The sequence below is a fragment of the Ailuropoda melanoleuca genome, chromosome 1 (genome assembly GCF_002007445.2).
Source record: "Ailuropoda melanoleuca isolate Jingjing chromosome 1, ASM200744v2, whole genome shotgun sequence".
NCBI classification, from domain to species: domain Eukaryota; kingdom Metazoa; phylum Chordata; class Mammalia; order Carnivora; family Ursidae; genus Ailuropoda; species Ailuropoda melanoleuca.
The window spans coordinates 79,097,576-79,115,815 of record NC_048218.1 but is presented as its reverse complement, the minus strand read 5'-3'; the positions used below and the strand labels follow the sequence as shown (position 1 = coordinate 79,115,815).

Genomic DNA, 18,240 nt, shown 5'->3' with positions numbered 1-18,240 from the left:
AGTGTTAGTTTGAGTAATGGTTTCATAGATTATACCAAAATATATGATGAAAGTAGATTATATCTTGCGGGAATACTTTTCTTTGCATTTGAACATGAGCATACATGTTGAGTTGTTATCGTTGTAAAAAACAATAGTGAAGCCATGCCATGAAGACGTGTTTTAGGAAGAATCTGATGACCATCTAGCTTCCCCTTTCTATCCTCACTTCTCTTCTTCCTGTTCTTATTCCATGCTGGGGATTGATAGCTTTACTCTCAAAGTAAACACCTAGTTCCCAGCTCATCTCTAAATTTATTCCCTCTTAAATCCTCATTTGAAGTGTTAGTTTTAGATAACTTCTCCTGGTGGTGTGAGGAGCAAAGTTTAATTTTTTTTTTAAGTGCTGCTGTGGTACTCATCAAATAAAACCCAGGGAGATGATGAGATTAGTAATGGATTTGTAAGCAAAGCAGCTCTCTCTGTGTGTGAGATCTTAACATTTCGCTGTGACTAAGTGGACTAATTGGGAGTTGAGTGGAATAATATTTAACATCCTCTAACACAGTCAGTCTGTCTTAACTGAAAGTACGTGTCAGAATCACCTTAGAAACTTGTAAAAATACAGACATCTGGGCCCAAACCTACAGAATCATTGTGGGTGGGGATATTTTGATGTACACGCAGAGTTAAGCATCAGTGGCGTTAGTGTAATATTCCAATACGACAGGGCTTTTGCGTCAGACATACAAACTTTTATGTTGTGATATAACGTACACTAGCCGTTGGAAACAGTCATTTAGTTACTGGAGTGATAATCTCAGTTTGGGTTATTCCAGTATTCTGTGCTATTTTTACATACCCAAATGCTGGTAGTTTTGTTGATTGTAATAATTTTTTGAAATCTCAGTCATTTAAATCTAGAGCAGACTATGCTGTATTTAAATTCAGTCATCCAGATGTGCATATGCAGATGTTTAGAAAAGCAGTCTGACTACATACCCCCACACCACTGTTCAAGACATCTTCAGATTATCAGTGTCTTAGTTCCCTATTCTCAGAATATTAAACGAGGCTAGATACCTTTATTTTTATTTCTGTTAATCATTTGGCTCTCCCTCAGAGCCAGTTTGGGCCAATGTCTACTTCCATAGTGAAGAAACATCTTAGATCAGTTGGGGGCCTGCGGGGAAAAGATGGGGAGAGCTGGGGACAGAGATATGAAAGAAGGGTGGAGATTCTGGGCAGGACTAGGAAGGACCCAACTCCAGCCCCAGCCCTTTCTTCAGATCCTGTGCACCCCTTTTCCCATGGCACAGTTCCTTCTGTTCTCTCGTGGCACATCCATTCTCCTAGTGATGTGGACATGTTGGGGTTCCGAGCCTCAAGAATTCTTTCTTGAGACGTGTTTGGTGCAAAAAGGTGTTTTTATAGCATGGGACAGGACTGGTAAGCAGAAAGGGCTGCCCTGAGATTGTGAGGAGCAATTGATTATATACTATGGGATTGGGGGAGGTAAAGACAGGGAAGTTTCCAAAAGGATTTTCATATGCTAAGGAGGATTCACGGGATACTGGCAGCCTAGCTATTATCAAGCTAAGGTTGTTTTTCCCTCTAGCAAGATATTAACATTAAGATTGGGAGTTCTTGGAAGAATGTTATAGTCTGCCTGCCTCAAGTATTTGTCAATGGGCTGTAGGTTATAAGGAAATTTAATTTCATCTACATTTCCTTTTTGGCTTTGTTCCCCACATCATTAGGACCTGGAGCCTCTTCCCTTAGAATAATTTATTTGATCAAGTCCTTTTTCCCCAACCGTCCTGCATGGAGGGACTCAAGCTAGAACGACAGAGGGAGTTTCAGCTCTGTGCTTGACTTTTTCTCACATGTAATAAAATATAGAAGATGATATTGATCAAGTCTTTTTATAAATAAAAAAATACCATTATTAGGTGATAGAAATATCAATACAATTATTACTCTGAGCGACTGATTTTCCATCACATTTTAGCCTTTTGAAATAAGTATGCTTTTTGACTAATCTGAGAAAGGAATTAGAGTCTTGTCAGGTTCTGGGAAACAAGGGAGTATGGAAAAGATACTTAGAGGAAAAAGAACAGCAAGAATAGGTAGACTGACTGGGCCTTCCTGGCAATTTTCACTGCAGATAGTGGAAACCATTTCTCCCTTTGATTCTTCCCTTTCTGTTCTTAAATAATAGATTTTTTTTTTTTAAACAACTAGGTTCTCCCCCCACTCAAGAAGCTCTTTTAGCAGCGTTTTGACAACTAAGGAAAATGAAAGAAAACAGTCGTTTTCACATGGAGACTGTTGGTATATGTGTCATGTCAGAATATTGCCTTTTTTTTTTTTTTTTTTTTACTTTTCCCTACAAAACCTGAGTTAATAGGATCCTCATATGTGTGTGTGTGTGTGTGTGTGTGTGTGTGTGTGTGTGTGTGTGTATTTATGCATCTTTGATTTAACATTTACAAGTATTCATTGAGTTGTTTTTGAGGGGTAGCCTTTTATTTTGTCAGTAGCGTTTTTAAAGGGACAAATCATCTATTTGAGTTCTTATGTATATTCCTCTGTTGTCTTTATTCAATTTCTTTATGTTATCTTTGCTATGTGTATAATGTCCTCAGTAGAATTAATTGACCTACAAAGATATTGGTGGCATCTGTACATAGAAAGATTAGATAATTTTTGGTGGGGGAGTTAATCCTGCAGAAGCAAATTACTTGCCTGAATTGAGGCCAACAGCTTGGGAGAGAACGGATTTGCATTCTCTTCCAGTTCCCTTCTTTGGGACAGCTGCTACATAAAGCCCACCCCACCCCCACTCCCTGTGTGCACTCCTGCCAGGCCAAGAATTCTCACAGGAGTTCTGATATATTTACATCCAGATGTAGGCCTTTTGTGCAGTGAGGATGCTTGAAGGGTAATACAAAAGGATGTTGATGGTTTTTGTGGGACTCTGAGCTACATAAGGAATAAAGAGAGTGTGCGAGTATATTTATATTCACAATATTTTCCTCAGTACACTTTTCTTAGTAATGTCGATTTGGCTTTTGTTAACCATGTCCTGGAGGCCTCTGAAATATGTGGTATGATTTTCTCGTAGGAAAAAAAAAAACCACATAAAAGTCACATTGTATTTCTAACCTTTAATCAAAATAATTTGCTAAGAAAATGAGTAGCTTTGCCAAGGAGCAAAACGTAGATTATGGAAATGGTTATATATTGGATTTAACTTGAACCTGTGTTTCTGTGGATAATTTTGAAAGGATATTTTATAATATTGACACTCATTGTTTTTTTTTGTTTTGTTTTTTTTGTTTTTTTTGTTTTTTTTTTTTTAATTTTATTTATTTATTCGACAGAGATAGAGACAGCCAGCGAGAGAGGGAACACAAGCAGGGGAAGTGGGAGAGGAAGAAGCAGGCTCACAGCCAGAAGAGCCTGATGTGGGGCTCGATCCCAGAATGCCGGGATCACGCCCTGAGCCGAAGGCAGACACCTAACCGCTGTGCCACCCAGGCGCCCCGACACTCATTGTTGAAATAGTATATTTCAAAATTAAAATAAAAAATTAGAACATAGGGGCACCTGGGTGGCTCAGTCAGTTCAGCGTCTGACTGTTGATTTCAGCTCAGGTCATGATCTCAGGGCCGTGAGATCAAGCCCCCTGCATTGGGATCCATGCTAGCAGGGAGTCTGCTTGAGATTCTTGCCCCCGCCCCCACTGCAGTGTGCACACAAGCACACACTCTCTCCCTCTAAAATAAATAAATCTTAAAAAAAAAAAAATTTAGAATATCATGTTCATGAACTTTGACATAGGAAAATTCATTTCTACTTGAGTGACTTCCTATCAGCTTGTCCGGGCTTACCGCCAGATATTATATTGTTAGGATACATTTTCTTCTACACTTCAGAGGTTCTTCTGGCTGGACTAAGAATCAAATTGACATGAGTCAGATTAACAGGAGAAAAATTTAATTTCATATGTATAATAACCCCACACACATGAGAGTTTCAACGACAGAAAGGTGAAATGAGATACATATGCTGTCATGAGCTAAGGAATGGGATATAGAGACGTGGGGCTTCAGAGGGGACAAGGGCAAATCACGGGCAAGGAGAAGAGCAGATGCTTAGTATTTAAATACTTGCCCTGCCATATGGATGGGTCACTCAGATAAAATTTATCTCTGATAATAACTCTTACTCTGGGAAAGGCTCCCAATTTAGATTCTTTTAGGTAGTTAATGGAGGTGCAAAAGTTTCTCTTTAGCTCACAGGGCCTTGATTGCCGTTAGCTCAAAATAGTCCATATGCCAGAGTAACACATTTTTAAGGAGAATTGTTCCGAACCCTTCAGTATCTTTGGTTAGTACCTTGCCAGCAGCTCAGGTTCAGTCTTTTAAATCGTAACACATCATTTCCTAATCTCCAGATGGATGGATGGGTGGATGGATGATAGTAAGCAAGAAAGAAAACAGCGTACATGTGTCTGTTTTATTCCTTTATTCAAGACTTCTTTATAATGAAATTGCTGTCTGCTAAGTACTGTGCTAGACATTGAATTGGCTCAAAGTTATACTCACTTTTTCTCAATCCAAACCTGCTGCTGCTTTTATTTTCTCTCCTAGCAAATGGCATTATCTGCCCATTTATTTCATTTAACAATTTACTGAGTAACTACAGCATGTTAAGCCTTCTGACAGGCAGGGAAGATGAAATAGTGAGTAAGATGGGGCCCTGCCTTGAGGGAATTTACATTCTAATGGAGGAAATAGATAGTAAGCAGGCAATTATGTTTAAGTGTCTTAAATGAAATTCTGAGAGTGATGATGGATTCTTCTCTTTGCTTTACGCACTCCACTCCATCTTCTCAGCCACACCACACAGAGCCAGTCATGACGTCAACCTCTTGGGTACCTCCTGTATACCCAGGGGTCCCTGTGTTCTGTCCCGCACTGCCCTGCTTCAGCTGCTCAGTAGCTCTCTCCTGATCCCTCCTGCTGGCCTCCTAACCAGCCTTCCTAATTCTCCTTCCATTTTTAAGCAGGCAAAGTTCTCCTTCTGAGAGTTCTTTCTGTTCCCTTATCCAAGGCAAAATACAAACTCCTCATGGCCCTCTTTGATGTGATTCAGGCATATCTATTTAGCTGCATTTTCTTCCTTTTTCCCATTTCTCTTTGCCCCTGTATTCCTGAGCACTGCTGGCCTGTTTGTTCAGAGCAGGCACTACATGTTGTCATTCCTCCCTTTGCATCTGTGTTCCTCCCTGTTAGTCCACTTGTTTTCTTCAGAGCAGTTTAATACATGTAGTGTGTGTGTGTGTATGCATATGTATATTTAATTTATGTATGTTATTAAGAGCGCTCAAGCTATACATATGCTTTGATCCAGTGATTTAGTTTTGGAAATATTTTTTAAGGAAATAGTGTGAAAGAAAAAAGTAGTTAATATTAAGATACCCGTATTAGCATTTACGTAGTGAAAAAGCTGTTTTAAAAAGAAGATGGGGGAATAAAGTCCATATATGAAAGACCCACAGCTAATATCATCCCCAGTGGGGAAAAACTGTGAGTTTTTCCCCTAAGGTCAGGAGCACGGCAGGGATGTCCACTCTTACCACTGTTGTTCAGCATAGTACTGGAACTCCTAGCCTCCACATTGAGACAGCAGAAAGAAATAAAAGGGATCCAGATCAACAAGGAAGAATCAAACTTTAACTCTTCTCAGAAGACATGATACTCTATGTAGAAAGCCTGAGAGACTCCACCAAAAACTGCTAGAACTGGTACGTGAGTTTAGCAAAGTCTCGGTATAAAATCAACAGCAGTCTGTTGACATCTGTACACGAATAATGAAGGAACAGCAGGAGGAATCAAGGAATTGATCCCATTTACAGTTGCACCAAAAACCATAAGATACCTAGGAATAAACTTAACCAAAGAGGTAAAAGAGCTATATTCTGAAAACTATAGAACACTTATGAAAGAAATTGAAGAAGACACACAAAGAAGTGGAAAAACATTCCATGCTCATGGGTTGGAAGAACAGATAATGTTAAAATGGCTGTACTACCCAAAGCACTCTACACATTGAATGAAATCCCTATCAAAATAACTCCAGCATTTTTCATAGAGCTAGAACAAAAAATTCAAAAATTTGTGTGGAACCAGAAAAGACACTGCCTGAATAGCCAAAGGAATGTTGAAAAAGAAAAGCAAAGCTGGAGGTGTCACAATTCCAAACTTCAAATTATATTACGAAGTTGTTGTTATAAAAACAGTATAGTACTGGCACAAAAACAGACACTTAGGTCAATGGAACAGAATAGAGAGTGCAGAAATGGACTCACAACCATATGGTCAACTAATCTTCAACAAAGCAGGAAAGAATATCCAATAGAAAAAAATGGTGTTGGGAAAACTGGACAGCCACTTGCAGAAGAATGAAACTAGACCACTTCTTATACCATACACAAAAATAAATTTAAAGTGGGTGAAAGACCTAAATGTGAGATAGGAAACCATCAAAATCCTAGAGGAGAACACAGGCAGCAACCTCTTTTTTTTTTTTTAATGTTTTTTTATTATATTATGTTAGTCACCATACAGTACATTCCCGGTTTCCGATGTAAAGTTCGATGATTCATTAGTTGCATATAACCCAGTGCACCATGCAATACGTGCCCTCCTTACTAACCCATCACCGGTCTATCCCATTCCCCCACCCCCCTCCCCTCTGAGGCCCTCAGTTTGTTTCTCATAGAGGCAGCAACCTCTTGACATTGGCTAAACCAACTTCTTACTAGACACGTCTCTTGAGGAAAGGGAAAACAAAAACAAAAATGAACTGCTAGGACTTCATCAAGATAAAAAGCTTCTGCACAGCAGAGGAAACAACCAACAAAACTGAAAGGCAACCTGTAGAATGGGAGAAGATACTTGAATGACATACTGGATAAAATCTATTAACTTACCAAACTCAACACTCCCAAAATAAATAATCCAATTAAAATGGTCAGAAGACATGAACAGATATTTCTCCAAAGAAGACATACAAATGGCCAACACACACATGAAAAAATGCTCAACATTAGTCATCATCGGGAAATACAAATCAAAACCACAATGAGTTACCACCTCACACCTGTCAGCATGGCTAAAAATTAACAACTCAGGAAACAACAGATGCTGGCAAACATGCAGAGAATGTGGAGCCCTTTTATGATTTTGGTGGGAATGCAAATTGGTGCAGCCACTCTGGACAACGGTATGGAGGTTCCCCAAAAAGTTAAAAATAGAAGTACCCTATTATCCAGCAATTGCACTACTCGGTATTTACCCAAAGCATACAAAAATAGTGATTCAAATGGGCACATGCACCCTCTGCTAGCAACATTATCAACAATAGCCAAATTATGGGAAGAGCCCAAATGTCCACTGACTGTTGAATGGATAAAGAAGATGTGGTGTATATATACACTATGGAATATTACTCAACCATCCAAAAGAATGAAATCTTGCCATTTGCAGCGATGCAGATGGAACTGGAGTGTATTATGCTAATAAGCAAAATAAGTCAGAGAAAAACAAATTTTAGGTTCTGTGTGGCTTTTATAATCCTACCCTTTCTTTTCTATTTATGTTATTATATTTTATTCATTGCTTTTATTGCCCTTGTTTTTTGTTTTTTGTTTTTTTTTCCCTTGGTATGCTACCTTTTCTGCCTTTGGTTTTAATTGAGCATTTTATATGATTCCACTTTTTGCTCTTCTCTTAGTATATCAGTTATATATTTTTTATTTTTTTTAGTGGTTTTCCCTCAGTTTGCAATGCACATTTATAACTAATCCAAGTCCAATATCAGCACCATAGTACTTCATGCATGGTGTCAGTGCCTTATAACAGAGGATTCCTAATTCCTCCCTTGTCCCTTATAACATTGCTGTCATTCATTTCACTTATCCGTAAGCTGTAATCATTGAATACATTGTTAATATTACTGTTTTGGACAGACTGTTTTCTGTTAGATCAGTTAAGAATAAGAAAAATAAAACATTTTATTTTGTCTTCATTTATTCCTTCTCTAATGCTCTTTGTTTATGTAGATCCAAATTTGTGACCTATATCATGTTTCTTCCTTTTGAAGAACTTCTAACATTTCTTGAAAGGCAGATCTACTGATGACATATTCTCACAATTTTTGTTTGTCTCAGAACGTATTTCTCCTTCACTTTTGAGAGATAATTTTGCTGGATACAGAATTCTAGGTTGATGGGTTTTTTCTTTCAACATTTTAAATCCTTCCCTCTCCTCTCTTCTTCCTTGCATGGTTTGTGGAAAGAAGTCTGGTTTATACCAGACTTATCCTTGGTCCTCTGTAGGTAAAGGTGTTTTCCTTCCCTCTGACTTCTTTTGAGATTTTCTCTTTGTCTTTGATTTTCTGCAGTTCAAAAATAAATGCCCAGTTATAGATTTTTGCGATTTGTCCTATTTGGTGTTCTCTGAGCTTCATGATGGGTAGTCTGGTATCTGTTATTAATTTGGGGGAAATTCTCAAGTCATTTTTGCTGCAAATATTTCTTCTGTCCCATTTTCTCTTTCTTCTCCTTGGTGGTGTTACCTTTTATACTTGTCCCGCAGTTTTTGGATATTCTTTCCTGAGCCCCTGCCCCCAGCTTTTTTTTTTCTTTGTACTTCAGTTTGGAAATTTCTATTGATGTGTTATTGACATACCTTGAAGCTTAGCAATTCTGTTCTCAGCTGTGTCCCGGCTGTTGATGAAGCCATCTAAGGAATTCTTCATTTTATTCAGTGTTTTTCATTTCTAGCATTTTCTTTTGATTCTTTCTTAAAGTTCCCATTTCTCTGCTTACTTTACCCATCTGTTCTTACATGTTGTTGCTTTTTTCTTTACAGTCCTCAGCATATTAATCATAGCTGTTTTAAATCCTGTCTGATAAATCGAGCATCTCTGCCATATTTGAGTTTGGTTCTGATGCTTACTGAGTCTCTTCAAACTGTATCCTTTTTTTTGTTTCTAAGGATGTCTTGTAACTTTTTATTGAAAGCTCAAAATGAGGTACTGCATAAAAGGAACCGAGGCAAATAGGCCTTCAGTATGACTTTTTATGTTTATCTGGCTAGGAGTGAGGCTATGCTGTTTGCTATAGCCATAGTTGTCTGGGGGTGAAAGTTCCTTGGGTGTCCTTGTTTTTGTTTCCGTGGTTGTCTTTGGGTTTCCCTAGAGACTTTTCCTAAAGTCTAAGCTGTGTAATTCTTACAGTTATATTTCCCTATTATTATATAGGTGTGCCCCATTGAGGTGGTGGTGAGGTATGGTGAAGGGGAAGCGTTCTGTAGTCCTGTGATTAGTGTTGACTCTTGGTGAGTTGTGTCTCTGGGTAGTGACCCTCCCAAATACTTCTCAGTAGCCCGTCTGCCCTTTAAGTGAGACAGGAAGGCTAGAAAAGGCTGGACGTGGGTTATTTCTCTTCCCTCAGCTTGTTTGGGCTCTAGTAAGATAGTTTTCCTTGAAGGCAGTTGTAGCTTGGTAGGGCTGCTTTAACAAAGCACACAACTGTGTGGCCTAAACAACAGAAATGCGTTGTCTCAGTTTTGGAGGCTAGAAATCCAAGATCAAGTGTTGGCAGGGTTGTGTCTTTCTGAGGGCTGTGAGACAGAGCCGGTTCCAGGTTTCTCCTCTAGCTTCTGGTGATTTGCTGGCAATCTTTGTCATTCCTTAGCTTGCAGAAGCTGTCACCCTGATTTCAGCCTTCATTTTCACATGCATCCTCCTTGTATGGATGTTTGTGTCAATATTTCCCCTTCTTTTAAGGACACAGGTTATGTTGGATTAGGAGTCCCCCCTCCTCCAGTATAACCTCATCCTAACTTAACTACTTACATCGACAAAGTCACTATTTCCAAATAAAGTCACACTGTGAGATACTGGGAGTTAGGACTTCAACATAGGCATTTGTAGGGGGCGTCAGTCCGTAACAGCAGGCCTGTTAAGAACAAAATGCTCTGGGAGTATTTTTAAATGGCTGCTTTTCTTCTCTACTGGAAGAATGACTGGATTTTTCTCCAGTCTTCACAGTGAGAACCTGGTGGCTCCTCGAGATAAAACTCATGAAAGTGTGGGAGCTCCCCCCACCAAGAGTTGGCTTCCTAGAATATTTAACTCTGAAGTTTGTCCACACTGAATCTTGGGCATTTTGTCATTTACAGTTTAAGTTTTCCTACCCCAGTACTGGCCCCAGCGGCAGTGGTTTCTGTGCCCAGCTGCTACTGCAGTGAACTCGGATTATTTATATCCACTGTCTGTTGCTCTCTAATTTAGGGGTGGCAGTCTGCCCCATGACCTCAGCACTCAGGTAGATCGAAGAAGAGGTGTTGGCTTTCAGTTTGTTCAGCATTCTTCCTGTGAGGATGGAAGTGTTAACTCTCAAGCTCTTTACCTGCTGGACCAGAAGCTAATATCTTTGTTCTCTATATGTTCAGAAATATACGTGACTATCACATTAGATTTATAGTAGTCTGACCCAGCATCAGTTCAAAAGCTGTTTCTGAAAACTGTGTAAAAAATGTCCCTGTGGCGGGGTCACAGAACTGCATCTCTTTTGTCTCCAATTCCATCTGTCACTTTGGGGAGAGAATGGCACCACGTGTCTCACCCAGACCTAAAAATGCCCCCATTTAGATATTATGCTGAGGTTGCAGGACTTGCATGTTTCCAGTCTTTCTTTGACTTAGGCCAATTTGAACAATTCTTGCTAGTGGGATTACTGGCAGATTTTAGTGTTAAAGAGAGCTTTGCAGTGGCAAGAAAATACACATTGCAAATAATCTCAGCGTTCTTATTATTGCCATTATTAGTCGTGGTATTTTGGAAAAATTGTTTTAGCTTACCCTGTGAGTTTTTAATTGAAGTTGGTACGGCATTGGAGTGATCCAGGTACTCTTCATACTTGAGAAGGTTATGGAGCTAAATTAATTTTCTGTGAAAATCATTAGGCTCTTATTTCTGTTAGCTTATAAAAGCCATTTTTCCTAAGCAGGAGAACATTCAAAACAATACACTTTCTTTTTGTGAATATCAGATAACAATTCTATTAAGATTTGGGAAGGACATTTTGACACTTGCTTAGGGGAATGGAAAGTGAACAAGTCCCCTGCAGATCTAGCTTACATCTGCTATTACATTGATTTGATGTGGCAGAATCTTTGCCATTAGACAGAATGGTGCACTTGTCTGCTTTGGTCTGTGCCTCATACAAGTTGATTAGGGAGTGCGGCTGTTCTGTGTGAGGAATACTGGCAGCTCTGCATGAAGTAGAGGGCCATCCTGGAGACAGGCACTACTACATTCATTCTTGCAACAGGACAGGTTTCCATTTAAGCCTCTCCTGTCCTGTTTGCAGGACATTACTGTTGGTACAATTGCATATACATTTTGTAGGTATTATCTTTGCTACCTCTAATAATCACACTTAATAGTGTTTCCCAGGTTAAGATTGGCACATTCATTTACGTTTTGTTCAAATGATGTGGGATTACATTGTGGCTTTTTTTTTTTTTTTTTTGGTTGGGGGTGTGTGGTCAAAGGGAGAGGGACAGAGAGAATCCCAAGCAGTGTCCATGCTCAGCACAGAGCCCAACGTGGGGCTCAATCCCACAACCCTGATACCGTGACCTGAGCTGAAATCAAGAGTAGGATGCTTAACCAACTGAGCTACCCAGGTGCCCCTACACTGTGGCATTTTTAACATGGAATGTCTATGGAAAGCTGGAAGTTCAGCTTCACAACCTTGTAAAACAACTTGATGAGAATGAAAACTACAGGGAGAATAGTTGCTTATACTCTTATGTGTTTTGAGTGATACATTTGAGTTCTCAGTCTAAAAGGTACCAAGTGTAGTCATCAGTATTGCCGCCACCCAGATTGGGATGAGCAGGGAATTCAAGCAGTCAGGATTTAGGCTAAGCTGAGGTGGCCCTAAATTGTCAAAACATGTTACAGGGAGATCGTGAAACTCTCTTCCTCAGAAATCTCAAGTAGTCTAGACTGGCCTATTTTTGTGCAATATTTGGGGTGAAGGAGAGAGACTAGGCTAGACTTTCTTCATCCCCATGCAGCATTTATTTTCTTTGTCAAATATTTTTAAGAGAATTTGAATTTTAGAGTAATTTTAATGACGTAACTTATTCAAAACTGATACATAGTTTATCCTTCCCCAGAAATAGGCTCATGTACAAGATCACAATTTTAAATTATTTTCACAACCTGAGTAAGGGTGAATGTTTTCCCCAGTCTGAATTTTGGTGCATGCTTGGTGTGTTATGTGTATTTGACAAGGCATTTATATGCTTTCTTTTAAGGCTGACGAGAGAAAAGTCTTGTGTGTGCCTTGTAAAATTCTACCTTTTATACATACTTAAATGTTCATATACTATAAGTGAGGGCCATTATTAAAATATTAATATTTAAATATTAAAACATAGATAAGGTTTACGTCTAAAATACATAATTTTAATACACTAAAGTTAGCAGTGGCAAAAGAGGTAGTTAATAGAAGAGTAACAAAAGTACCTTTGAGGGGCGACTGGGTGGCTCAGTCATTAAGCGTCTGCCTTTGGCTCAGGTCATGATCCCAGCATTCTGGGATCGAGCCCTACATTGGGCTCCCTGGTCAGCGGGAAGCCTGCTTCTCCCTCTCCCACTCCGCCTGCTTGTGTTCCCTCTCTCACTGCCTCTTCTCTGTCAAATAAATAATACAATCTTTAAAAAAAAAAAAAAAGTAGCTTTGAGAAATGGGTATAACAAATTGTATTTATGTGCAAGACTGATAAGTCAGAAATGGATGTAAATTCATTAATGTCAGCTTATTTATTAAAGTTTGGATTATGTTGATGTTGCTTGATCATTTCCCAGCAGACATATTATTTCCCTCACAAATGAATGCATCAAAATGTATTTGTCTGAGAGATTTGCTTGGCTTGGTGCATATTCACATCTTCAGTACTTGTAAAGAGTTTTCTCAATAAATGTTCTGGAAAGAATTAAATACTGGGATTCATTGGCAGATGCTTATGTCTAGTCTTAATTTGCTCCATAGTCTTGCATTTATAAGACATATTAACAGAAGTCTGATGTAGATAAAATATTAACACTACCTACAATGTGGTATAAACATCTGAAAAGAATACTGACTCACCTTAATGTTGAGGATCGTTGATTAGCATTCCCTTTTTCTTTTACTGAGCATTCTATTGAGACAAAATCTTGATCGCACATAAAGAACCATCATTTCCCTGCATTATCACGTGCATTTTCTATTTTGTCCCTATAGAACTTTCTGACAGGATTCATCCATACCTCAATCTAACTTCAGAGCCATAGTCCTTGTAATTCTCACCCTTCTATCCTGTATTTGGTTCCCTTTTTTCTGAAGGCAATCCAGTGCATTATTGCCAATAAATTCAGTTCAATTCAGTGTACATTTACTGAGTACTTATTTATGTGCCAAGACTCTGTGAATGCTGGGAGACATTGAATGTCTCCCTTAATTCTAGTAAAGTCAGAAACAGCACATGTCCCTCATCATTATTTATCAAGTCTCACAGACCTTCTTACCAACACAATAATCCTAGAGGAAGGAATACAATAAAAATATTAAAAGGAAAAACCAAGGTCTTGTTTGCAGCCTTTGCTCCCAGAGTTTATGGTATAGTTGGGACATGGACACTTAAAAAGATAATTTTTTTGTAAAGATTTTATTTATTTATTTGACAGAAAGAGAGACAGCCAGCAAAAGAGGGAACACAGGCAGGGGGAGTGGGAGAGGAAGAAGCAGGCTCCCAGTGGAGGAGCCTGACGTGGGGCTTGATCCCAGGACTCCGGGATCACGCCCTGAGCCAATGGCAGACGCTTAACGACTGAGCCACCCAGGCGCCCCTAAAAAGATAATTTTCAAATTCAAATCCAAAAGATAGTTTTTGGGAAGAACTAAGGTGTTGTCCTACATAGGGAATAACCAGTTTTACCAAATTCTGCATTAAAGGCAGTTATGAAATACAAAAGAAAGAAAGGAGAAGAAAAAAAAAAGAAACTTGATCTTAGAGATTTACAGCCAATTTGAGGACACACTGAATTAGCCCATCAGCTAGTATTGACAGCCCCAAGCAGCAGAACTTAATTAATGAGTGCACCACTCAACCTCTGGTCTGGACAGAGTGTAACAAGACTCTTAATTTAGGAAAGATTTCCTATGTGTAAATATAATTCCTCTTTCTGTAACTGAAGTCTCTTACTAGTAAAAATAGGAGGGCTATTTACCATCATTTGCAGAGTATTTATGACCTCAGAGTAATCTCAGTGAAGTCCAGAGATTCCCGCGTGTGAGTGTTGGTGTGCTGCACCTGGGTTACAGGTATGCCTGGAGACCCATCCCCTCAGCTCTTGGGGGGCTCTTGGAGCAACTGTAGTCCTCTGTGATCAGTCTTACTTTACACTGATGGGCCCTACGAATACCGTCCTTCTCCGTGTGCCATGAAGTGAGAAAAGCTGGGAGGTGTTGCTTTAAACCATCTGCCTTAACATTTCTTCAGAAGGCTAGTTTCCCAAGCATTTTTGTATCTTATTAACCCTATTCTGATTCTTTATATAAAGAGCTTTAGTTGAGGAGTCTTGAAATGAAGATAGGGCTCTCAGAATGAACTGACTTCTTTTGAAGCTACAGAGATGATTCTTGTTCTGTAATGAGCAGTAGTTGATTTTCTCAATAGTTCCCTTCGGCCACTGGTAGTTGAGTGTCTACCATGATAAAACTAATACTCTATTTCTCTGGCTTTTTTTTTTTTTTTTTTTTAAAGTAAGCTGTATGCCTGGTGTGAGGCTTGAATTCACAACCCCGAGATCGAGTGTCACATGCTCTACCGACTGAGCCAGCCAGGCGCCCCAGTATGTCGAGTTCTTGGTGGGTGTCGTGAATAGTGGGCTTTGTGAATTGCTGACGTACAAGACAAATGGACACATAAATATTATGTATCCTACTATTCCTCCACTTTTTAGATTTGTTTTCACAATACCTAAATAATCAGCCCTTACAACATGCAGGGCACTGTTGGAGGCTTTAGGAATTCGTTAATGAGAAGATAACCTGGTGCCTACCCTCCGAGTGTTTATAGTCTTTACATAAGAAAGCTAATTAGAGAAGTAGTTACATCATGGTGTGATTGGTGCTATGAGGGAAGTATAGTAGGGACGCCTGTTAAGACTGGAAGATGGTTTAGTATATATAGTTACTCATGGATCATTGTTTAATTTTTATTTCTTCTAGAGCAGCGGTACAACTGTGGTGTTTATTTAGAGGAGCTTTCACTGAACCATCTCCTTAATTATTCAGTGCGCACTGAGTACTGTTGTGATGTAGATTGTCTCTGATGTAATACACAGTTCACCCCAACACCTAAGTAACAGTGAGACTTTGAATTCACGATTTACCTCCCCAGAAGGTAGTCTTGGTTTCAAGGTTTACGTACTTCTTACCTGTAGCCTGAATTACAGAAATGATGAAGTAATGCTTCTCTTGCTGTTTATGTTTTCAGGGAAGGTATTCATGTAAATCAAGAGTTGCTGCAGATGTCTCCATGTGTTACAGAGCAGTTCATTGAGCTGTTGTGTCAGTTCAGCCCAAGCCAGGTTATAGAGACACTGCAGGTCCTTGAGTGCTACCGCCTGGAAGAAACCATCCAGGTAAGAGCAGTAATGGGGAGCAAACGACAGTAAACTCATCCTCATCATTCACCAGTTTAAACATGAGCCGAAGGAGACTCACATGTTACATTACATAGCTCCTGGGATTGAACCTGGATATTCTGACTCCATAGTGCATGCTCGCCATTGTGCTGCCCCTTAATTCTAGTAAAGTCAGAAACAGCATGTGTCCATCATTGTTATTAATCAAGTTTCACAGACCTTCTAACCAACACAATAAGCTTAGAGGAAGGAATACAATAAAAATATTAAAAGGAAAAACCAAGGTTGTTTGCCGGCACTGATGGTTTAGATAGTCCTGCGTGCTTAAGACTGAGGCCCAGGGCTGTCGGCAGCCTTTGCCCAATCATTGCCTTGAACCCCTTCCCTTGTTTTCTCCTGTTTCCAAATGAAAACAGTTGTGCGTGTGCATATGTTGTGTACATATACACACATACATATTCTGATCTATAAGAGGTACTGTGTCCCCCACTTAAAGTTTGTTCTTAAGCTACCGTCATATCTCCTTTCCCTTACTGTCAATACTCATGAAACATAAGCCTGTGTTCTCCGTACCACCTCCTGGACTGCTCACACACTTTACAAATTTTAAACTGTGAAATATTTAAAATACATAGAAATGTGCAGAGTATCAAATATCTGTGTACCCACCAACCCAATTTTATAGATGTTCACATTTTGCCACACTGGCTTCAGATCTTTGTTTTAGAAATAAAGTACCCAGGGGGCACCTGGGTGGCTCAGTCCTTAAGTGTCTGCCTTGGGCTCAGGGTGTGATCCCAGCGTTCTGGGATTGAGCCCCGCAGCGGGCTCCCTACTGGGAGCCTGCTTCTTCCTCTCCCACTCCCCCTGCTTGTGTTTCCCCTCTCTCTGGCTGTCTCTCTCTCTGTCAAGTAAATAAATAAAATCTTAAAGGGTTCTTTTCTTTTCTTTTTTTTTTTTTATTTGTCAGTTTCCCTCTTTCCCCTCAGGTCAACACCAACCTGAAGATGGGAAGCAGAGCCTTCCCATCCATATTTTTTTATTTTCCCAATATATGTATTTATCTATAAAATGCATGATACAGTGTTACATGTTTTCAGAATTTGTATTAATGGTATCATACAGTACATATCCCATTGAAAATTGCTTTTTTCATTAAATTTTTTTAATTTATCAGTTTTATACATGTGGATCTAATTCATTTTAATAGTTATATATCAATTGAATGAATGTGCTACAGTTTATTTCCCTGTTGATAGACATTTGTATTGTTTCTAATCCTTATAAACAGTGCTACATTATACATTTTTGTACCGATCTTGTGTGCCCATGTGAGGTTTTTCTAAGTAATTATCTGGAGGTGGAATTCTTAGACAATAGAGTAGCTTATTCTACTGTTACTGCCAACGTGATCTCCTGTTTGTTTCTATTCTCATCCCCTGTGGTTGGTATTTGCTGTTTTTCCACATTCTTGCCAATGGCTAACATTTTTAGGCTTCTTAATTTTTGCCAGTGTGATGGGTATCACTGATTACTCATGACATTGAACATCTTTCCATATATTTAATGACTCTTGATTTTCTTTTTTCTGAATTATCTGTTCATATCATTTGCCCATTTTTCTATTGAGTTTTTGCCCTTACTGATTTGTAGAAATCTCTAATCCTTTGCTGATGTTATGTGTTGGAGATGCCTTCTTCCAGTCTGTTGTGGCAAGTCGTTTAATTTGGTTTTTAGTGACTTCTGTTTTAATTTATCAGTCTTTTCCTTTAAGGTTTAAATTTTTGTGTGTGAGTCTTATTTCCTTTTCTACTCTGATGGTATAAAAGATATCCTCTTATATGAGTTTTATAGTTTAGCTTTTTACATTTAGGCCTTTAATCCATCTGGAATTTATTTTTGTAAACAGATCAAGAGAGGGATTTATACATTTTTTCCCCGTGAATAACCAGTGGTCCATGTGATATTTTGGTGTCCTTACCTCGCTGATTCATAATGCCATACTGCTGTATCCCAAACTCCCAAGTAGACATAGATCTGTTTGTGGGGTCTGTGCTATTCTGTGGGATCTTCTTCTTTCCTTATACCATTACCACATATTTTAATTAATATAGCTTTACAATAAGGCTTATTTGAAAGAAGAGTCTTCCTTCATTCTTTTTCTTTAAAATTCTCTGTCTAAGGCTTTTACTATTTCACATCAAATTAGAAATCACATTGTCAGGTTCCTTAAAAAAAAAAAGTTCAGTATTTTGATGAAATACATACATTGAATTTTAGATGAATTCAGTCAGGGGAGATTGACATTTTACAATGTAGAGTCTTCACATTCAGGAGCCTGGTTGTCTTTTTAAAAGCCTTTGATGCTCTCTGATGAGGTTTCAGTAACTTTTATATGATACACAAGGTTCTTGAACGCGTTTTCTTACATTTGTTCCTATTTACATTTTTTGTTAACAGTATGAAAGTTTT

At 38.9% G+C, this 18,240-nt stretch overlaps 1 protein-coding gene across 5 annotated transcripts in view; it reads left to right on the top strand.

The window, feature by feature from the left end:
* Positions 1 to 18,240, top strand: part of VPS8 (VPS8 subunit of CORVET complex) — a 234,791-nt gene that overhangs the window by 148,493 nt on the left and 68,058 nt on the right. For all 5 annotated transcript variants that reach the window (XM_019795771.2, XM_011220314.2, XM_034661727.1 and 2 more), the window contains one exon: positions 15,618 to 15,765. In XM_019795771.2, the coding sequence (XP_019651330.1) occupies positions 15,618 to 15,765 (148 nt within the window). The remainder of the gene's footprint in view (positions 1 to 15,617; positions 15,766 to 18,240) is intronic.